Here is a 23,176-nt window from a genome sequence, read left to right as displayed (position 1 = left end):
CTGCCCTACACGTGTCCATTAACTGCCAAGGGACGTGGGAAACATCGTGGGCGAAAATCACGAAACGTGGGAAGGCAGTTACAGCGAGAAACTGCCAGGAATATTCGTTTTCCGAGACAATATTTTACTGTCTCGCTGGTCGAGACAGCAAACACTGTCTCGACCAGCGAGACAGTAAACACTGTCTCGCCAGTCTAACTTCATCGTTTGTTGAGTTTTTTCAGTTATGAATTCCAGAGGCTATAAATACCCCCCTAGGGTCATTTCTGACGAGGATCGAGCATTTTTACGAGCATTCTAGAGCAGAGAGAGCAGATTTGAGTTTTCTTGCAACGTCTTGAAATTAAGCTTTGACTTAATTTTAAGAAGAACAACTATCTTACTTCGATAAGATATCGTTTCAATTTCTCACTTCGATAAACGAAGTCAGAATCAGTCAACCCCTTCTTCACGATCTGTGATTCGGCGGTCCACGAACCAAAGCGTTCCCGGCACAGGCAAAGTCCCACGAAAACAAAGATCGATAGACGATTTTTGTGTTTGTTTCTCAAAAGTTATAATTTTCGCTTTGTTGTGTAGAAAAAATCTTATAAAAAGATTATTCTTTCGAATTTGTTGTAATGAAAAAAAGTTATAATAAATTCCTCAACAGAACCGACTTTTGACTCAAACACCCTCTTCTCTATTTTTAGCTAGATGGAGACTACTGTATAATGGCGTTCTAACAACTCCAGTGTCATCCTTATTAAAATTTTTAAGGATTTTGTCCACATAATGAGACTGATTCAAAATAAGTCCTTGTGATGTTCTTATGATTTTATTTGTGAAATAATTTAGATGTGTACAATCACCTACGTTGTAAAGTTGTAATTTTATAAATAAGTCCCCAGATAAGTGGGGAAATCAGAGTTAGACACATACATCCATGAACCATAAATAGGCATATCTTCTGATCTAGCTCTTCCCAGTGACATTGATACACTTCAAATATAAGATATCACTACATCATCATTGAAGCGGTAGAGCATTGTGACATATATTTTAGGTTTGATCTTGCAGATGCCACCTAAATGGGAGGTAGCGGATAATGGATATTATGTTTGGTGTTCTCATTTGTGTATGGTTAGCTCATTTTCAACAGAATATAGGGTATCTGAAAGGAGAGCATAAAACTCTATTTTGTTGCTCTCGTTTGTTTAATTTCAAATCTGAATTCAGCTCCTTGATGATTCAACCAAATTTGCACGCTATTTATACTCAGAATATAAAACATGGAGTTATTGGATACTGTAAAAAATGTAACTTGCAGGAACAACAGCAAGTATGATCGATTATTTCCAAATCTCTGTAACATTTTTTGTGTGTTGGATTCAGTTTTCATTATCGGTAACATCCAATAAAAGGAAGACGTCTTACTATCTGATTGGCATCTGCCAATGTAAGTAAGCCTTGTACTCTTTTAGAAGCATATTGAAATCAGTTGCTTGTTATCAAGCAAGCGGAGATGGAAAAAACACATTGCTTTACTGATTTAGAGTATCTTGAGGGTTTCCTGAATGCTACGTCTATGTTGTTTTTTCACCTTCTAAAACAAATACTTTTTTTGTATAAATTAACAAACGGAAATAAATCCTCTTGCTATTTTCATTGGGATTGCTCAGAAGAAAGAAAGATCGTTGGGGTCTGTATGACCACAAATTTGTACTCTGAGTGGTTACCAAGCAAATGTGTGCTTTTGCTATGAAGAGGATGAGGAGGAGGATAGATTATAAATTTATAATTAGTCGCCAGCCATCAAATCCAACGAGGAAACTCTAAAGCATGGTTTTATTGTGCATTAGGTTCCACTTTTCTGAGATTTGATGAACATCAAGGTGATGGCTGAACTTCATGCTGTTGTCTGATCCAGTGAAGTTGATATCAGGAACTATCACATGACTAAGCAGAAGCATATTCTGCAAACTTGATTCTTTTGTTTAGTTTTTTTCTTTTTTTTCTTTTTTCTTTTTTGGGCAACATATTAGTGAGTGAATGCATTTTAGGTCTTTGCTACTTTTGGTCGATTCTGTTTGGTAGGGGTTGAAGGTGCTAGATCAAAGATAAGAAATTATTAGATGTTCTACTGATCCCAGGTCTTAATGCTTTTGGCACTGTCCTAACTTTTTATATAGTTAATGGTTTATTGGATATCAGGAGGAAAGTGGAGGAAAAGGCGGTTGAAACTTGAAACTGTTGGAGAGATCTGAAATTCCATTCATTAACAGTGATAACCATGGCAACAATATTGGAACTTCTATGTCAAAAACTTCATTCAACAAGAATGACAACAATAGAACAATAAGGAAAGTGATTTTTCCCATGAAAAAATAAATTTGGTAAAATGAGCAACTGACCATGATATATTCTTTTAATGGGTGCCAAAAATGTCCCTCAATTATGCCCCTTTGAGAGAGGTAGAATATAAAGGAAAGGGAATGCACATTTAGTTTGTTGAGGAAAAGGCATAGAAAGTTAGAAACTGTTGATAGATCTGATATATTATTTATCCACATGACAACAATAGAAACAATAATGATGCCTTTATCCCAACAATTTTATCCAACAACAATGACCGCAACAGCAACAATAAGGACAGTGATTTGCTCATGAAAATTATATTTGGTATAAAGAGTAACTGATGATAGATTCTGTTAGTGGACCCCAAGAAGATCACCTGATTATGCCCCTTTGACAGAGGTGGAATGTAAATGAAAGGCAATGTCTATTTAGTTTGTTTAGGAATGTATTATCAGTTTATGAATCTACATAAAAGGCTTACTACTGTTATTTTGTAAGTTTGAGGCTTTCATTGAGTATCCCAGTCTATAGAGAGAACTAGATTTATTCGTTGTTTCAGTTAGTCATTGGCTAAACTTTGATAATATTTGAGTATTCAATCCTATATTGAGGGACTGTACATTTTCTGCTTCGGCCAATCTTAGTCTTAGTGTAACAGTAATACTGCTACTATTAATGGTTATAATTTGTTCTGTATGATGGTTTTTTCCATCTTATTGCTCTTTTATTAGACTTAAGTGGTCAGTATTTCCCTTTGATTAGTTGATACAAACATAAGCGTTGTGCTCTGATATACAGACATAGCGTGTCGAACTTGGCAATTGCCAAATGTGTTGATCACTTTGCGTCTACATGTCCTGCGAGTAAGCTATGTGCATTGGTTGCTGTTATTAAATGAATAACCTACAAGAATATCAGATTTTGCCAAAAGGAGCACCACATAATCCATCTAATACATAATTTCAAGGTACGCAGCAGCACATAAAAAAGAAGAAAAAATAAAACTATATTTTTATATATTTACAGAATGATGCTTCTAGTCTATAGGAAATTGGTAAAATCATACAGATAACAAAGTTCATACCTGGTGGAGAAGAGCCACTGCATGAAATTGCACAAGAGCAGCTCTGGATTGAACAGCTTCTTGTACCTCGTTACTCCACCTTTTCACGATCTCCGGATTTGTCTTTTTCAAATAAAAAAACAAATTAGAAATTGGTAGACCAAATACCAGTATACCATTCATGAGCAGCAAGCATAGGATTGTACCTGGAGCAAGTGAATGCCGCTGACAAGAGCAGCACTTGCAACAACTGGATTTTTGTCGACAATGGCTTGTTTCAAATACCGTTCAATTTGGGTAAGGAGCGTGCCGTCAGTAATTCTACAAAGAACGCGTATCGCATTGGCCCTATACATGTCCATCTTACTGTTCATGTCTTTCATCAAGGAACTGGTGACAATTATAACCTTCCATAAACAAAGAGATAAATAAACGCCTAGTTTTAACATAAATCCACTAAAATATCTCTACCAAAAAAATTTATTATTGTTCTAACCTCATCAGCGGAAGGTGAAAGCTCTTTGATGATCAAGTAAACCATCCTCCTTAACCCATTGTCCTTAGACTGAAACAGTTTGGTCACAGCAAAAAACACTTCCGTTGCTTCGACCTATAAATTCTTAACGGTTAGAATTCACAGAGACAAGCATCCACAGCAAAACGAAATAGAAAATCCAACCTTGGAGAAACTTTCTCCTTGATTTAGCAGATACAGTAGTTTTGTTATAACCTGAAGGAAGGAAATGACAACAAAATATAAGTAAAAGATACTCGATGAACAAATCAAGGTTTTTTTTAAAAAAAAGATCCATTACCTGCGAGCATCTCCTCGCATCGAGTTGAGGATCATGGAAGACCCTAGCTTCTTGGAGCACCGCGCCCTTCTCGATCCCCAAAAACGGAGAGTAATCTGCACAAAGACGAAGAAATAAACAAAAAATCTCACAAAAGAACCCTAAACGTACCAAAAATCTACAGACTCCAACGACCCCAGACCCAAAAGCACTGGATCTAGAGCCAAATCGCCAAGATTCAAAGCTCCAACGGCAAAAACGCGAAAACTCGCGGGATCACGGGTCCAAAGCAAAATCTAGGTTAAAAAAAAAGAGATCATTGCGGAAAATTTTAGAGAACTGACCTTCGTCGTCCAGATCGTCGTCTTTCTTGATGAAAGGCTGCGCCATTTCTGGATCGAGAGATCGCAGAGAGAGAGAGAGAGGGAGGGAGGAAGAAGACGAGCTCTCGTCAGGTGAATAGGGATGCAACCGGGTCGGGCGCGCTGGTTTATAACGGGCGAGAAATTTAAACCCGCGAAGCAGACGGGCTTTCATTTCATGATTACCCGAAGCCGCAAGGGACTGGCTCGGGTTAATACTCGGGGCGATTTCGGGTTTGAACGGGTCAGTATAGGGACTTCTTCTTTTTCTTTAGACATAAACAGGCAAAGTTTTGATATCTAGGGAGTCAATCTAGGGAGTCAAATGGTATTTACCCTTGAGAAGCATGTCATTACATAAATTCTAGTATGTTCTCAGTTCACTTGCCCTACGCATTGGCACGTGCCTTGGGTGAAAAAGATGGGGAGTGATGTGCATGACTTTGTGATGCTTCAAATACTTTACCAACTTACAATGATATGGACTCCAACTGCATGAATGAATATACCAAGGCATATGTTCAAGTATACGACAAGTATAGATGTAATAGATAATTTCCCATGGGCGGCTATAGTATACAATGAAGTATGAAATTTGCTAAAAGTTGTGAAGATAGCTATAAAGGAACTGACATACCTGAATGGCAGCACTCCCTTGCTATCGGTGAGTGAAAAAGTTAATTATATTGTCATTTTGTGATATATGTAGTTAACATGTGACCGTCGTCTCTCATTGTGACACTATTACTTGTGACATATGTTATTGATATGTGACATTTATGAGTGAAATGTTACGTTTAGTTTTTATCTGTGATAGTTAACAATGTTTAGTGATATGAAATATTAGTGAGCTAACTTGATTGTTGTTTTTGAACCTATGGAATTATGAGATCACGAACATCAAACAATACGCTAGAGTCAAAGATTCAAAGCCACCAATGACTAATTGGACTCTAAAAGATAAGAAAGTAGGTTCATTAAGAAGTGCGATAATTATGAAGAAGTCAAAAGCCGCAATCCATATCTTGCATGAACAAGATATATCACGATACATTCCTGAGGAGATCAAGCTAGAGCATACAAGTATGAAGGCTAAAAGAGAGGAGAAATCAGACTCTTAAAACTCTATAAAAAAAGAAAAAAGTTAAAAAAGAGGAAGGGAGGAAATACATTGTTGCATGGATGAGACAAGTTTTTTCTTAATATTATTATTAGTGACATTTATATTTGAAATATTATTAGAATTTTTACAATTTACTATTTGTTGTTAATATGTCAACTATGTAAATTTTATGTGACATTTGTAGTTTTTATGTGATATTTACAGTTAATATGTGCATTTTACTTCTTATATGTGTCATTACTCACTGAAACTTAATTGTTAATGTAGAATAAAACTTATGAGAAATTGTCAATGTTGAATGAAGCTTATGAGAAAGAACTTGTAAGACTCGGCGTTGATCTGAAGGCCATTAAGGAGGATATTGGTAAAAGGTTTGTGCAAGAGAAACAACAGAGAGAAAATAAGGATGAGAGAGTAGACAAGCCTCGAGGAGATGAGTATGTGACAAGTTTTCTCTTATTTCATGTGCTCATTGTTTGTTCTCTAAAATATTCATTTTATTTGTGACATTTATGCAACCTGTAGATCTAATGGAAGCAAATGTTGAAGTTAATGAAAGAAAAAAGAGGAAGAAAAATAACAAAGTAGAGGTAGAGATAAAGATGAGTCAGAGAAAGAAGATAAGTATGAGAGAGTAGACAAGTCACAAGAAGTTGAGGAGGTAACGATTTCCTATGATTTTAACTTATTTCTCACGACACTAACATAAATCATGTGATCATTGTAGGCGTCTAAAAATACCTATAGGTTCCCGCACGCGGCTCTAGACAAAGAGAAGACGATGAACGTTGCTATCCAAGTCACAGAAACTCATTTGATGATGACAAGTGCATGAAATGAGTCAACGAACCATGCAAAGCAACGGAACTTCGGAATAACGGAAACACGAATGGATCGGGAGCTACACGTCGTTTACGAAAGATGAAGCGCCCCTCATGCCATGTTTACTCCACATATGATTCAATCATGGAAGCTCGTAGATCTCCTCGTCGGCTTTCCGACGCATTTTGAATCACGTGATTCCGAGTTCGGATGACGAAGATACGGCGAAAACGGACAGAACGCGCAGAATAGTGCTCCAGGCCTCGGCTAGACACCCATAGGTGTCTCGGCAAAAGTTTAGCCGAGACACCCATAGGTGTCTCGGCCAAAGCTTGGTCGAGACACCAAGAGGTGTCTCGGCCAAAGCTTGGCCGAGACACTAAGAGGTGTCTCGGGCAAGGCTTGGCTGAGACACTCATAGGTGTCTCGGACCTTGTAGAGCTGTTTTGACTGTGATTCGCTTTTAATCTGAAGAAGCTCAAAAGATGAAAGTTGTCTCCTTGTCAGATTTCTAACGCATTTTAGATCAACTTATTCCGAGATTGTATGAGAGGGATAAAGCCAAAATACCAAAGATAGTACAAACTGCCTCAGAATTCCGAGACATTGTTGGTGTCTCGGAGTATCCATCGAGAGTCAGCCTGCCGAACAGGAAGAGGAACAAGGAGCTGAGCCCATTCCAGTGGAAGAACAGCGAGCGACTGATCCTCCTATGACAAGAGCAGCTGGGAAAAGAAAACTCTCTGCTGATGAAGCCGGCCAATATGATAACTTATTCCGAGATTGTATGAGAGGGATAAAGCCAAAATACCAAAGATAGTACAAACTGCCTCAGAATTCCGAGACATTGTTGGTGTCTCGGAGAAGAATAGAGATTTTGGCCATGATTCGATTCGAATATGAAGAATCTCAAAAGATAAAAGTTGTAGATATCTTCTTCAGCTTTCCAACACATCTTGAATCATATTATTTGGAGGTGATATGAGAAAGTTAGAACCAAAATACCCGAGACACCCACTTGTGTATTCCAAGGCTTGGCCGAGACACCCATAGGTGTCTCGGACTTTGTAGAGCTGTTTTGACTGTGATTCGCTTTTAATCTGAAGAAGCTCAAAAGATGAAAGTTGTCTCCTTGTCATATTTCTAACGCATCTTAGATCAACTTATTCCGAGATCGTATGAGAGAGATAAAGCCAAAATACCAAAGATAGTACAAACTGCCTCAGAATTCCGAGACATTGTTGGTGTCTCGGAGAAGAATAGAGATTTTGGCCATGATTCGATTCGAATATGAAGAATCTCAAAAGATGAAAGTTGTAGATATCTTCGTCAGCTTTCCAACACATCTTGAATCATATTATTTGGAGGTGATATGAGAAAGTTAGAACCAAAACACCCGAGACACCCACTTGTGTATTCCAAGGCTTGGCCGAGACACCCATAGGTGTCTCGGACCTTGTAGAGCTGTTTTGACTGTGATTCGCTTTTAATCTGAAGAAGCTCAAAAGATGAAAGTTGTATATCTCCTTGTCAGATTTCTAACGCATCTTGGATCAACTTATTCCGAGATAGTATAAGAGAGATAAAGCCAAAATACCAAAGATAGTACAAACTGCCTCAGAATTTCGAGATAGTGTTGGTGTCTCGGAGAAGAATAGAGATTTTGGCCATGATTCGATTTGAATATGAAGAATCTCAAAAGATGAAAGTTGTAGATATCTTCGTCAGGTTTCCAACACATCTTGAATCATATTATTTGGATGTCATATGAGGAAGTTAGAGCCAAAATACCCGAGTCAAAAATGAATACATCATATGACTAAAGTTGCTTCGCATGGTTCGTCGACTCACTTCATGCATTTGTCATCATCAAATGAGCTTCTGTGACTCGAATAACGACGTTTATCGTCTTCTCTCCGTCTCGAGCCGCGTGCGGGGGCCTATAAGTAATTTTTGACGCCTACAGATACCCCCCTCCAAAGTGTTTCAGTCTCGTTTCTTTTATAGATGAGCCTGAAACACTTTGGATATGATCGGTCCAACCATCAGTCTGTGTAAAAGACCTGTAGCTAACTTTGATTCTTGACTCCTTCGATTTTTAATCTATTTGATATTTTGACGAATAGCTGAAGTTCTCCCGGCGCTGCGTTTATCGTCTGGCCGTCGTCGAAGTCTTGAATCAAAACTGGTGAGTTGATTTTGACGAGGTAACTTCCTCCCAAATAATATGACATCCAAATTACGCATCGTGAAAAACTGTGATACCTTTTACGTCCGTTGCGTTTGTTTTGACGAGAGTTATATTTTTTCATTTTCATTGTGTAAGAGTCTTATAAAAAAACTATCTTTTTTTTATTTTCATTGTAACGACTGAAGTTATAATAAATACATCAATGAAGACATCAACTTTCTCCCCAAACAAGATAACGACCACAGTGGGAGTGTTGAGTGCACAGACGTAGCGGGAGTTTGAGTTGGAGTTTCTTATTCCTGACCTTCTTGTAGTGATCGGGTTATCCCTAAGAATACACTATACAGAATTCTTTCGGGAACTTCCCGTTACATGGATCATCCACCCCCAGCTTCTTGCAAGACTGGGTCTAATATTGAACTCAGTTACGTGTTCGGGTTATTCTTAAGAATATTATGTATAAAATTCTCTAGGAACTTCTTGTCGAATGTAGGAAACAGTTTAGACTCATATACCTATTGGAGTACCAGGGAGCAGTTTAACCTCATATACCGGTTGGAGGATTGAGAATCAGTTTATACTCATATACCCTTCGGAGTGTCGGAAGGAGCAGTTTATACTCTTATACTTGTCGGAGTTTTGATTCGGCTTAATTTAGCGTTATGACGTCGGCTTCAACCAATGTTTGGATGCTATTTTTGAGAGCGAAGCAAGCATTAGTGGGATGAAGGATCCTCCTGTGGTACGCACAGTACTTTGGATCCGAAGTATTATCAGCTTCCTCCTAATTTGCGATAGGTGGTAGCTTGATCTTGTTGTTTTTCAGGAGGGATTCGAAAATGGCTGGAACGTCCTCGTCCTTGAAGGAGTATTCTTTTTGAAGTCTCGGATCTGAAGTCTTTTGCTGTCTTCGGGATTGTTGTTGCGACGTCTGATTAACGTCAACAACTGTTGCAGGTGCCTTCCCCTTACCACGGGAGGCGAAGTTTGAGTTCGGAGGATTAGCCGTCGGTTGGCCCCTCTCGGCCTTCTTCCTTATGAGGAAACGTTCGGCCCGCTCTCCGCGCATCTTCAACTCTTTCCAGGTATTGGAAGGTGCTACTCCCATAACTTTCAACACATCCAAAGAGAGGTTGTTGTGACAGGTTTGGAGGATGAAGTCCTCTGTGATCGGATCTCAGCAGTTCATCGCTTTATTCCGGAAGCGCTTGACGAAGTCGTCGACTGTCTCGTCGTCTTCTTATTTCTCATCAAAGAGTGTCATCTGTAGTTTGGGTCCAAATAGGTCTATCTGCGCCACCCGTGAGGGTCATCATGCAAGGGCATGCATAGAGCAAATGGCGCCACGCCTAAGAAATAGCAGAAAAAGTTCCACATCCACAAGACCAAATCGAACTACCCCTCATGTACTTCAGACGCGTCCATTTAACCCAAAGAAGATCACGCTCAGTAATCACATCCCAAAGGATACGAATAGAGCCAGCCAAGTTGCAATCACTCGGCATCCAAACACCCAATCCACCTTCATTCTTCGGTAAACATACACGCTTCCATCTAATCAAACTCGCGCCCTTTCTATCAGTTTTGTGCCACAAAAAAATGTCAAAAGGAGAGAATCAACATGGCGCAACACCATTTTAGGTCGAAGAAACATGATGTACAGAACAAGTGTATAGAAGACAAAACCGATTTGATCAATTTAGCCTAACCCACCAAAGATAACGACGGGTGTTGCGAAGACTGAAATCTTTGTCGAATTTAAATCAATAAGGGGAGTGCACGAGTTGATATTCAATCTAGATGAGAATAGAAGCAAACCCAAATACCTAATCAGAAGGGAGCCCTCCTCAAGGTTCAGATGACGACAAACCCATAAGCGGTAGCGACAATTACCCCCAAAAAACATAGTATTTTTGATACAATTTATTTAGAGGTCTGATAAAGCGGAAATCCTTGCAAGAATAGATTTAATTGTTCTTGCATTTTTCTTACTTAGTAGCACGAGCAAATATCATAAAATCGTTCATAAAAGCAACATGATATGCCGACAAATCACCAACTGAAGAAGGGGTTAGATTACCCTCTTGAGCAGCATCATCATCAAGTAGGCGAGAGAGGACCAGCAAGACAAGTGTGAACAAAGAGACATTATCTCCTTACCAAACGTCATTCGAAGAATTAAGAATTTCAGAGCTAATACACTTATAAGTGAAACATATAGAATGTTTCTTCCAAGCATGCATGTGTCCGTCTCCTCCGCTTCTCACTGAACCCGATAGTCCTATGCATAACATCAAGGAGAAACGCTCTGTCCGTAGAAATATAGGCCTTCCAAAGGTCCAATTTTATACACATCCTCGCGAGGCCAGTACGGCGATGAATTTTGTGACATAACTCGCGAGCCAATAAGATCGAGTGTGTAATGTGACGGCCTAGGATAAATACACTTTAAGATAAATCCGCAAGTCGAGGCATGAGAGACTTAAGACTGTTGAGTCAGTGTTGACCATAATCGTTGATGCAATCTGCAGAACAAGATAACACAAAGAAATAGCTTAAAATCATCAACACACGAATTGCATTCTTCTTAGGAATAAATGCAAGCGATGTATGGTTCACCGTTCTTAATAATTTGCCACGACGAAAGAAATTTTGTACTGTTAGAAATAACTCATTGGTAACTGGCCATGCAGCACAAAAAAACATAGCATTGAACCCATCTGGACCCGGGGCTTTATCCATACTCAAATCAAAGATCACAAACTTCAGTTCTTCAATAGTCACATAAACCTCAAGTTGTTGAAAAGAATCTCGAGGAACGCAATGACTATTAAGAGAAGTAGGTGACGGCTCATGCTGAAAATTATAATTGAAAAGTGTTTTGTATCTATCAACAAACATGGCAAGAAGAACATTTTGATCCTCAACCACCTACCACCCTATCTGCACCAACGAGTGAGGAGATTGCATTTCTTGCCCTTCTGTAAAGCAATGAAGCATGAAAAAAACGTGTTAGAATCACCATCCTGAAGCCAAATTTTCCCTCATTTACAAATGCATTATTTTAGCACTGAAACTCTCAATATTAGCCTTATCTTTCTCTTTATTCTCTCGTTTATCCCTCATCTCTTATACTAACCTATTGACTCATCTCAGGGCATTTGATCCTATCTTCCTCCTATCCATCCTCTCGCCACCCACTCACCCCTTACGTTAGTTCACTACCTCCCTCCTCTCTTCCATCTTGCTTACCCCTTCCTACTCGCATCCATCATCTCATTCCACTTCTCTCCATCTAGTATGTCTCCTTAAACTCACTTCTCCAAATTCCCCCCTTTTTAGTGTTACCCTCTTATCGTTTTTAATGTTTTTATCACATTCTTTATTTACAATTAGTTTCTACTTCTCTATGTAATATCCTACTATTGGTAAGTGATATATATCAATTTAATTAAATTAAACTTAAATAGAACGTTCTATTTAAAAATATTAGACATTTTAATAGAATGTAGGAATTACTATATGTTAGTTTGGGGGTGGATACCAACCTCCATGTCCGGCGAGGAGCTCCGACGAGCTCTGAGATGATGCAGGCGAGCGTGGCGAAGTCGACGGCGACCCCCCCAGGCGAGCTCGAGCCCCGCGAGCGAAAACCCCCTTGACCTCGGCGTTTTGGATCTGACCTCAGCGTTCGGATCCGACCTCTGCGTTCGTTCGACCTCTGCGTTCGAACCCCCCTCTCAACTCTGCGTTCGGCCTCGACTTTGGCGTCCGCGGACCGCTGGCGACAGGCTGTCGCCAGCCCATCCACATCGCCTATAAAACCCCATTCTTTGGCCCTAGGGTTTTGTAGCTGCTGAAGCTTCTTCCCCCCTCTCCTCCGATTTCTTCTTCTCTAGGCGGCGGCTGCCCTAAAATCGCAGAGGCGGTTTTTCTCCAGCTCTCAACGGGAATTTTGAGGGGAGATTAAAAGAGAGATTAAGAAAAGAGAGAGGAATTAAAGTGGGGTTTTAATTGTGGGGTATTTATTCTCAAGTGGGAATTGAAAGGGTTCATACCCTGTTATTATTAACACTGTAGCTACAGTGTTTATTTGAAAAATCTCAGTTTTGAGATTTACTCTTCATTTGTAATTTCTTGTTTGATTAATAAGAAATTATCTGTGTGGCTCCCGAGGACGTAGGCAGTTGCCGAACCTCGTTAAAACTTGGTGTACTTTTTCTATTCTGCGTTTTCTGTTGCATTAGGAATTTCGGCGTTATATTCCCAACAACTGGTATCAGAGCGTGAAACGATCTAGAAAAAGTCAGATTCAAGTGGGAGCCATGGCCGCAGATGAGGCAAAAATGAGACTTGAGAAATTTGATGGAACAGATTTCGGATTCTGGAAAATGCAGATAGAGGATTATCTGTATCAGAAAAATCTGTATCAACCACTATCGGGGAAGAAGCCAGATTCTATGAAGGAAGAAGAGTGGAACCTTCTAGATAGACAAGCCCTCGGAGTTATCAGATTGACGTTGACTCGCAATGTTGCGTTCAACATAGCAAAGGAGAAGACCACGGCAGGTCTTATGGCAGCACGCCCAAATATGTATGAGAAGCCATCAGCCGCGAACAAAGTTCATTTGATGCGGCAGTTATTCAATCTGAAAATGGCGGAAGGCGCGTCAGTAGCACAACACCTCAATGAACTTAATACGGTTACAACCCAATTGAGTTCAGTTGAGATTGAGTTTGATGAAGAAGTTCGGGCGTTGATATTGTTGTCTTCCCTACCAGAGAGTTGGAACGCTACAGTCACGGCAGTGAGTAGCTCATCGGGAAAGAAAAAGTTGAAGTTCGGCGACGTTCGTGATTTGGTTCTCAGTGAGGAGATCCGACGGAGAGAAACGGGTGAAGCTACAACCTCTTCAGTATTGCATACAGAGTCAAGAGGTAGAAATTCAACCAGAAACGGACGAGGAAAATCAAACTTCAGAGGTAGATCAAAGGACAGGAGGTCCAAATCAAGGAATCCAAGCAACAGCTCGAAGGCTATCGAGTGTTGGAATTGTGGAAAGACCGGGCATTACAAGAATCAGTGCAAGAGTGCACAGAAAGAGAAGGAGGCAAAGGCAGAGGTGAATGTCACATCCACTTCAGGAGGAGACGACGCATTGATATGCTCTTTGGAGAGCAAGGAGGAATCTTGGGTGTTAGATTCAGGAGCGTCGTTCCATGCTACCTCTCAGAAAGAATTCTTCGAGAAGTATACCCCCGGAAAACTTGGATACGTATATCTTGGTGATGATCAACCGTGTGCTATAGTGGGCAAAGACGTGGTGAAAATTAAGTTGAATGGGTCAGTATGGGAGCTGAAGGATGTCAGACATATTCCCGACCTGAGAAAGAATTTAATATCAGTAGGCCAGTTGGCTGGCGAAGGATACACCACAACCTTCCATGGAGATGATTGGAAGATCTCAAAGGGCGCAATGACAATTGCCCGAGGCAAGAAGACTGGTACACTGTATATGACAGCAGGTGCACGTTGTTTGATCTCAGTTGCAGCAGGCAATGAGACTTCAAAGCTGTGGCACCAGAGACTCGGTCATATGAGTGAGAAGGGGATGAAAATCATGCATACAAAGGGAAAACTCCCAGGACTGCAGTCAGTGGAGATGGATATGTGTGAAGAATGTATACTTGGAAAGCAGAAGAGAGTCAGCTTTCAGACAAGTGGCAGAACCCCCAGGAAGCAGAAGCTAGAGCTCGTTCACTCAGATGTTTGGGGACCAACCACCACTGCGTCGATTGGTGGGAAACACTACTTCGTGACTTTTATCGATGATCACTCTCGGAAAGTGTGGGTCTACTTTCTGAAGCATAAGTCAGAAGTATTTGAGGCTTTCAGGAGATGGAAAGCTATGGTCGAGAATGAGACCGGTCTGAGAATAAAGAAGCTCAGGACCGACAATGGTGGTGAGTATGAAGACACCGGATTCAAGAAGTTCTGCTATGAGCACGGGATCAGAATGGAGAGAACCGTGCCAGGCACGCCTCAGCAAAATGGTGTAGCTGAGCGAATGAACCGAACGTTGACGGAGAGAGCTAGAAGCATTCGAGTACAATCAGACCTACCGAAGCAGTTCTGGACAGAAGCGGTCAACACAGCAGCTTACTTGATCAACCGAGGTCCGTCGGTTCCATTGGAGCACAGAATACCAGATGAGGTATGGTGCGGAAAGGAGGTAAGACTCTCACATCTTAAAGTTTTCGGTTGTGTAGCTTACGTGCATATTAGTGATCAAGGCAGGAACAAGCTTGATCCCAAGTCAAAGAAATGCACTTTCATCGGCTATGGTGAAGATGAGTTCGGCTACCGCATTTGGGACAACGAAAACAAGAAGGTGATCAGGAGCAGAGATGTGATATTCAACGAGAAGGTGATGTACAAGGACATGCACAAGACAGATGACTCAGAGAGCGAGTCAATATTTGTAGATGCAGATGATGTCCCGAGTAACCTCTCGGAAGAACCCAATGCAGAGGGTCCTCAGCAAGAAGAGCCTGTTGGACAAGATGGTGCGCAGGAGCCCGACGCACCAGCTCCGATATTAAGAAGATCTTCTCGTCCTCCTGTACCCAACAGGAGATACATGAACTATCTGTTGTTGACAGATGGTGGGGAGCCTGAAAGCTTTGATGAAGCTTGTCAGTGTGGAGATGCGAGCAAGTGGGAGCTTGCAATGAAAGATGAGATGAAGTCTCTCATATCAAACCAGACGTGGGAACTAGCTGAGTTGCCCACGGGTAAGAAGGCACTCCACAACAAATGGGTGTACCGGGTGAAAGAGGAGCAGGATGGTTCCAGGAGATATAAAGCCCGATTGGTTGTCAAAGGTTTCCAGCAGAAGGAAGGAATTGACTACACCGATATTTTCGCTCCCGTGGTGAAGCTAAATACTATCAGGACCGTGATGAGTATTGTAGCAATTGAAGATCTTCATCTCGAGCAGTTAGACGTGAAGACGGCGTTTCTTCACGGAGATCTAGAAGAGGAGATATACATGCACCAGCCAGAAGGTTTCTCAGAAGAAAAGAAGAAGAACCTGGTGTGCAGACTCAAGAAGAGCTTGTATGGCCTGAAACAAGCCCCAAGACAGTGGTACAAGAAGTTTGATGGCTTCATGCACAAGGAAGGTTTTCAGAAGTGCAACGCCGACCACTGTTGCTACTTCAAAAGATATCAGTCCAGCTATATCATCCTACTGCTGTATGTTGATGATATGTTGGTTGCAGGAGCAGATATGAAAGATATCAAGAGTTTGAAGCAGCAGCTGTCAAAGGAGTTTGACATGAAGGACTTGGGTCCAGCGAAGAAGATCCTTGGAATGCAAATCACGAGAGATAAGAAGAGAGGTCTCTTGCAGTTATCTCAGACGGAGTACATCAACCGTGTTTTGCAGAGATTTAACATGGGCAACGCCAAGCCTGTGAGCACACCCTTGGCCAGCCACTTTCGTCTATCGAAGGATCAGTCTCCTCAGTCAGAAGAAGAGAAAGAAAGTATGGCTCAAGTTCCTTACGCCTCAGCTATCGGAAGTTTGATGTACGCAATGGTCTGTACGCGACCAGATATTGGCCATGCAGTGAGAGTGGTCAGCCGGTTTATGTCGAATCCAGGAAAAGCTCATTGGGAAGCGGTCAAGTGGATTCTGAGATATCTACGAGGCACCACACAGAAGTGTTTGCACTTTGGTAAGGGAGAGGTGGAAGTGCAAGAGTACGTAGATGCAGACTTCGGTGGCGAAGTTGATCACCGAAGAAGCACCACCGGCTATGTATCCACCGTTGGAACTACAGCTGTTAGTTGGATGTCACAGGTACAGAAGATCGTTACCCTATCCACTACAGAAGCTGAGTACGTTGCAGTGACTGAAGCCAGTAAAGAGATGATATGACTTCAGGGTTTGTTGACAGAGCTGGGATTCAAACAGGAGAAGAATGTTTTGCACAGTGATAGCCAGAGTGCGATACACTTGGCGAAGAATTCCGCATTTCATTCTAGAACGAAGCATATTGCGCTTCGGTACCACTTCATCAGATCCCTGTTGGAAGATGACGTGTTGAAACTGAAAAAGATTTCAGGAAGTAAGAATCCAGCAGACATGTTAACAAAGACGGTGACAGTTCAGAAACTGGAGTTGTGCGCAACTTCAGTTGGCCTTCATGCATAGATGATGATGGCGGAGCCACACATGAGAGGAACTTGATGAGATAGCCCGTTAACGTCGGTTTGGTTTCCAAGTGGGAGATTGTTAGTTTGGGGGTGGATACCAACCTCCATGTCCGGCGAGGAGCTCCGACGAGCTCTGAGATGATGCAGGCGAGCGTGGCGAAGTCGACGGCGACCCCCCCAGGCGAGCTTGAGCCCCGCGAGCGAAAACCCCCTTGACCTCGGCGTTTTGGATCTGACCTCAGCGTTCGGATCCGATCTCTGCGTTCGTTCGACCTCTGCGTTCGAACCCCCCTCTCAACTCTGCGTTCGGCCTCGACTTTGGCGTCCGCGGACCGCTGGCGACAGGCTGTCGCCCGCCCATCCACATCGCCTATAAAACCCCATTCTTTGGCCCTAGGGTTTTGTAGCTGCTGAAGCTTCTTCCCCCCTCTCCTCCGATTTCTTCTTCTCTAGGCGGCGGCTGCCCTAAAATCGCAGAGGCGATTTTTCTCCAGCTCTCAATGGGAATTTTGAGGGGAGATTAAAAGAGAGATTAAGAAAAGAGAGAGGAATTAAAGTGGGGTTTTAATTGTGGGGTATTTATTCTCAAGTGGGAATTGAAAGGGTTCATACCCTGTTATTATTAACACTGTAGCTACAGTGTTTATTTGAGAAATCTCAGTTTTGAGATTTGCTCTTCATTTGTAATTTCTTGTTTGATTAATAAGAAATTATCTGTGTGGCTCCCGAGGACGTAGGCAGTTGTCGAACCTCGTTAAAACTTGGTGTACTTTTTCTATTCTGCGTTTTCTGTTGCATTAGGAATTTCGGCGTTATATTCCCAACACTATACTCGGTATATTACCTAAAAGAAAATTTGTAGGATTGTTCAATTAGATACCGTGAAATGTGTAGGTAAATTAGTAAATAGTTGTTTTAGGAGATAAATTTGCAGAGAGGATAGTTTTTTTAGTGTATCTATAGGTCATAAAAAACATTTTCATTTATTTATTTTTGTGAATTAGATGAAGGGCATTTAGGTGTCATAATAGGAAAATAAGATGGAGAACAAAAACTTTCAGCGATAAGGATATTCAAAGCATAACCATTACAATTTTGATACATTATAGCAATTACAAATTTTAAATTTCTTCATTTACATAGATTTTAATGAATGGAGACCAAAAACTTTCAGTGATGAGGAATTTCAAAGCATAACCATTACAACTTTGATACATGTTAGCAATTGAAAATCCTGATTTTTTTCATTTACATGGATTTTAATGAATGATGTGTGTATATGCACCTCATCTAAGCACAATAATTAGATAATCTCATCATTATGTTACATAATCCTTTTCATTTATGTATGAACATATATAATTTTTCTTAATAGACAAGACCTATTTTAGAAACTCATGCAACCTTTTTGAGAATGCACTAGACACAACAAAAGTGAGTTTAAAAGTGATTACCTCATTTGATAAGATATTTTTTGGACAATAAGATAAATCATATTAACATATAACATCACAACACTATGGGATATGCATCCCATTCTCAGCCCCAACAGTATCCTGTTTCTATCAAAAGAGGTTCACGTGTTGATCATATGAACCCAATGATATTCTTTTTTTATGTTTTTCTTTTAAGTAATTAGAAGAATAATGAAGAATTATTGACAAAATGAGATTTCTGGGGGGAAAAAGAATCATTTAAGGTCGCACGACCATGACAAGATCCTCTCTTAGGGCAAAAAAGTAAGTCTTTTGAATCCAAATGCACAATGTGCTAGAAATCGTAGTATAAAGAGTTTTGAGAAAGTAGCCTCATAGAATATAGAGATGTTATGAGTAATTTTTAGAAAACTAAATAAATAAATAAGCTTCTACTTATTTTATCTGATCAAAAGTCCTAATAGTCCTACCTACATGAGTACTAATAATCTTCAAAAAATCTGAAATCCTATTTTTGGGACTGTTGACGCGTCCACCTTGTATCTATACATTATCCTTCCTCTTCGTATCTCTCTCTATATCAATCAAAACAACAAAGAAACAAACAAACAAAGAGCCCAGTAAGCAAGCATCTTGATCAATCAATGGCGAAGTGTTTGGGAGATGATGTAATGGCCATGTTGCATCTTCCTTTTGATGTATGATTAGTTAGTCTGTTTCGTCTTCTAATCATTCGCTCTGCTTGCCACCTGCTTTACTTCTTTGTTTTCTCCCCCTCCCCCATACTCTTATATATATCCTGTACTTATTATAGTTGATAATTATTTTGGACATATTGTTCTGTTTACTCAAAAGTCAAAACAAAATGTCACAATAAACACAGTGGATTCATTTTTTTTGCAGTTAATTTGTTGATTTGTCTGTGCTTTATAGTAGTTTAGAAGCTCTTGATGTGTTGGGTTGCATAGTGTTGTTTTCTGTGCAATTGTGCTTAGAGGCTCTTCAGAAGTTGCTGTGATTTCTAGGAAATGACAAGTTACGTGCTAGCTTATATTTAGTTGTGATGATGAAACAAGAGTTTTCAAGCAACAAAAAAGAAGCAAACTTAACTGATAAGTAAAAGAATTACTAGATATTAGAAACATATTCTCAAATTTTTACATACCAAATTGAGTCAAGCAGCCAGAGCGTTACTCAAATTCGGGCAAGTCCTCCCAATGAGCGACATAAACCGATCTTGAAATCTCAACAAAGGACACTTCTCAATCAAATCGACTCCATCATAAGCTTCCTTTAGAAACACAGTGCTCCTCGCCCCCTTATTCGTGATATAGAAAATCCCATGATTCTTAACCAAGCAAAGCAACAATCTACAAGGAAGCTGATACTCATTATGAAAAGCATCCAATTTATCAGAAGTCAATCTCTTCTCCATCATCAAACTCAATAGCTCGTGCAACACCGCCACCGCTCTCTTCCTCGCTTGCGGTGTTGCTGGCTCAATCCTTCTCGCATTCAAATACGGAGAAGGAAATGCTAACTTCTGCCATTTCTTCACCTCCTCCAGATAATGTACATTTGGACGAAAACCCGGTGGATATCTCATTTTAAAAGCAAACGGCCCCGAGAAATTGCCATCTCTAGAAATCACCTTTGATGGTTTCTCAACGCTTCCAAGGTCTAATCTTTCTTCGCGAGCAGTGACCGCAAGCGAAGAATCCCAACTCTCCAAGCATAGATACTCCAACCCATCAACAATTTTGATTGAAAAAAATTCTGGGTATTTAGGAATCAACAAATTCTTAAAGTTTTTGGGCAAACCGAAATCATTCTCAACGAGCTCAATCTTCTCCATTGGAATCTGGCAGTCCATTGACATCATCAGCAGCTTCCTCAAATTCCTAACCAAAATGGGCTCCATCAGCTCTCTAGCAACGTCTTCTTCGTTCAAAATCTTCAGCGCTTTATCAGTGAGCTTAACAGAGATCGGGGATCGAGAATTTGAGCCCCCTGAGACTTTGAACACTGTTGGGTGTTTTTGAATCAGAGAGAGAAAGTTCCATTTTTTAATGAAACCCACTTCTTTCTCGAGGTCTCTGAGGAGAATTGATTGGGTTTTTTGGGAAGCGATGAGGGTTTTGAGGTGGAGGATGAGGGAGGGTTTCTTGTTGAGGTCCATGGCTTTGTCGAGGTCTGGCTCTCGATGGTAGACTTTCTTCTTTGGGCGCCTGTTGGATTTTTGGGAGTAAGTGGAGAATGGATTGGATTGAAGAGAGTAGGGTTTGGAGATTGAAGATGAGGGTTTTGGGAGAAAATGGAGGGGTTTAGAGAAAGAGGGCATCGTTCTAGGAAACGGAGCGAAGGGGTAGCTCACTGACAAATTAGAGTTAAATCTCTCCAAAATCCATAACAATTCTATCTTTAATTTCCATTTTCATAAGTGAATTTTCATGTTTGGCACCGTCTGGCTTATAACCCATATATAAGCTAGGAGATTATAAGCCAAAATATTCGGCAAATTTAGTAAATTATAGTCTATTTTTAACAGTAGTGTGTTTGGCAAATGAGTAACTTATAAGTCATCACTATTGTAGAATGATCAAACAACATTTAAGGGTTAGAGAGGGATAAATAGAGTCTGAATTTTTGTGAAACGTGAGAGATATATTGGACTTTTGATTGGTCAAATCTCGTGCCTTATAAACCATTAAAAATTAAGCACATTAGCTATTTTTTAGTTTATAAGCTAAAATAAGCTATTTGCCAAACATGTCAAAGTGGCATTTTAAACCACTTGCCAAACATGCTCAATCACAAGAAATTTCTTTCATGTATATAATGTTGTTTTTTAAGAAACCACTTCTTTTAAAAAGTTTAATAAAAAGACTATCATCACGTATGACGGCTGATGAAACAGTTGAGCTTCGCTCTTCAAACATTTGAATCGATGTTTGCAATTAAGTAGCCATCTAGAAAGATGCATACGATTTAAAATTCACAGCTTGTTAAAGTTTAAAAATGTGATTATAACCTACTGCGGGTGACTTGAACGGATAGAAGACTTTAATATAACTCCCACGATTTTAGGTCATGATTTTATTAAAAAAAGGAAAATGCCTTATTATTAATCTAAAAACATGGGACCCTGTTTTTGGGTACTTGTAGCACCATCCTTTGAAAAAGGTGATTACATAAAATTGATAATTGTTCGACTAGAAATTGAAAATAAAGAGTTAAATGATACATAGGCCATATGTAATCCTATTAATTGCATATTCAACCAGCTAACAGTTGTCTTTTTTTTCACTAATGGGCTGGCCTTGGGGGTGTATTCGGTCCGGATACGGCTCAGATATGATGTTTATCATATCCATATCCGCTTATACATCTCGAATACAGATACAGATACAGATATACATCGGTAAGAAAATTTAATAACCATATCCGCTAAAATCGGATACGGTTACGGATATATAAGCGGATATGTATGCGGATACAACACAGATAGACAAAACTAGATAGTATTGAGAAAAACATAGTTCATGTGATACAAAAGAGTTCGTTAATATGTCCATTATAACTGAAAAGTTAAGATTAGACATCTTGATCATCAAAATTAACCACAAATCCAGATTAGACATCTTGATCATCAAAATTAACCACAAATCCATAATCTAAGAATCGAAACTATCATAAGAGTGGAAAATTATATCATATATTCTCTCACCTCACAAGTCAACTAATTGTCTTAAGACGTTCGCTCTTCAGGCTTGGTTTGGTGGACGTTGACAAGCGAGTATATATAGTTCCACTGGTATCAGGAGTTTCTCCGATTATGTGATAATTAAAGAGTATCCAATTATTCCAATCATATATTTCTATTTCAGTGCCAACGACTAAGATGAAACTACGTAGGACTTCAACTATTACTCTGATAATTACTATTATCTTTAAAACCACTATTGTAAAAACCGGAATTGCGTTGGTGAAAATCCTACAAGCTAGACTTCATTTTAGTCATTGGAATTGAAATAGAAGAATAGAATTAGGATAATTGGACACTCTCTAATTACCACCTAATTAGAGACACTCAAATCCGTTCCACTGATGAGATGCGAGTCATGAGAGTATATTAGTTTTTTTCCCTCTCAAAGTGATGATAATTCAAATAAGGAAAAATCCTAATAGAAATAGAAACATTAATTACACTTGACTTCCTATCTATCTATACTTCTTATAAAAAAGAATACCAGTTTCAAAACTTTTGATTTCCTTTTCTACCCTCACAATTTTTATCATTCATAACTATACCATTATTTATATTTAATTCTTATCTAATTATTCATAACCTCTTATTAACTATGCACCTCTTTATTTTCCCAAAATATTTGGTTATTCACTAGAATATATTAATAATTTATAGTAATAATAATTTTTATAAAATTGTTAAAATTTATTTTTTAAATATTAGTTATAATAAAGTAAGTATTTAATTATAATTATTAATAATAATATAAATAAAGGCATCTAATACTGAGAATTATTACCATTATGCAGTAAACATTATAAAAAAATATCTACATGTAATAGTTATTTAATAATATCAACAGTTTAATTATTTCAATAATGTTACTTACAGTAACGATTATATTATTATTTAATAAGTACACTCTTAAATAAATTGTTTAATAACATAATAATAAGCTGATTTATTCCATAAAAAATAAGCTAATTTAAATAACTATTAAATGATTTAGTTAATAATAGTATAACATAATTTTTTTAATAAAAGTGTAATAAAATAACTTATAAAATACTTATACA

At 39.4% G+C, this 23,176-nt stretch overlaps 2 protein-coding genes across 3 annotated transcripts in view; both read right to left on the bottom strand.

Moving 5' to 3' along the window:
* Positions 1-4,746, bottom strand: part of LOC109847529 (coatomer subunit gamma-2-like) — a 39,642-nt gene extending 34,896 nt beyond the window's left edge. Inside the window, exons 1-6 of the mRNA XM_020416760.1 lie at positions 4,539-4,746; positions 4,216-4,310; positions 4,080-4,130; positions 3,897-4,010; positions 3,607-3,807; positions 3,422-3,523 (exon numbers count right to left, since the gene is read on the bottom strand). Coding sequence (XP_020272349.1) covers positions 3,422-3,523; positions 3,607-3,807; positions 3,897-4,010; positions 4,080-4,130; positions 4,216-4,310; positions 4,539-4,731 — 756 coding nt within the window. The 5' untranslated portion in view covers positions 4,732-4,746. The remainder of the gene's footprint in view (positions 1-3,421; positions 3,524-3,606; positions 3,808-3,896; positions 4,011-4,079; positions 4,131-4,215; positions 4,311-4,538) is intronic.
* On the bottom strand, positions 10,502-20,762 carry LOC109849209 (protein ROOT PRIMORDIUM DEFECTIVE 1). Of its 2 annotated transcripts, XR_002249031.1 has the most exons (3): positions 19,518-20,762; positions 11,628-11,673; positions 10,502-11,217 (listed from the first exon to the last, which is right to left on the bottom strand). XR_002249031.1 is itself a non-coding variant. In XM_020419027.1 (2 exons), the coding sequence occupies exon 1, from the start codon at positions 20,691-20,693 to the stop codon at positions 19,527-19,529; it is 1,167 nt and encodes a 388-aa protein (XP_020274616.1). In that variant the 5' UTR covers positions 20,694-20,761; the 3' UTR covers positions 10,502-11,217; positions 19,518-19,526. The 2 variants fall into 2 exon arrangements, 1 of the variants encoding a protein (XP_020274616.1); XM_020419027.1 differs by lacking the exon at positions 11,628-11,673 and having other exon boundaries at positions 19,518-20,761.

Source organism: Asparagus officinalis, chromosome 7, assembly GCF_001876935.1.
Source record: "Asparagus officinalis chromosome 7, Aspof.V1, whole genome shotgun sequence".
Lineage (NCBI taxonomy): Eukaryota > Viridiplantae > Streptophyta > Magnoliopsida > Asparagales > Asparagaceae > Asparagus > Asparagus officinalis.
This window is presented reverse-complemented; position numbering and strand designations above follow the sequence as displayed.

Bases quoted from the DNA above. Each gene is read 5' to 3' on its own strand.
- LOC109849209 (XM_020419027.1), bottom strand. From the start codon at position 20,693: ATGCCCTCTTTCTCTAAACCCCTCCATTTTCTCCCAAAACCCTCATCT.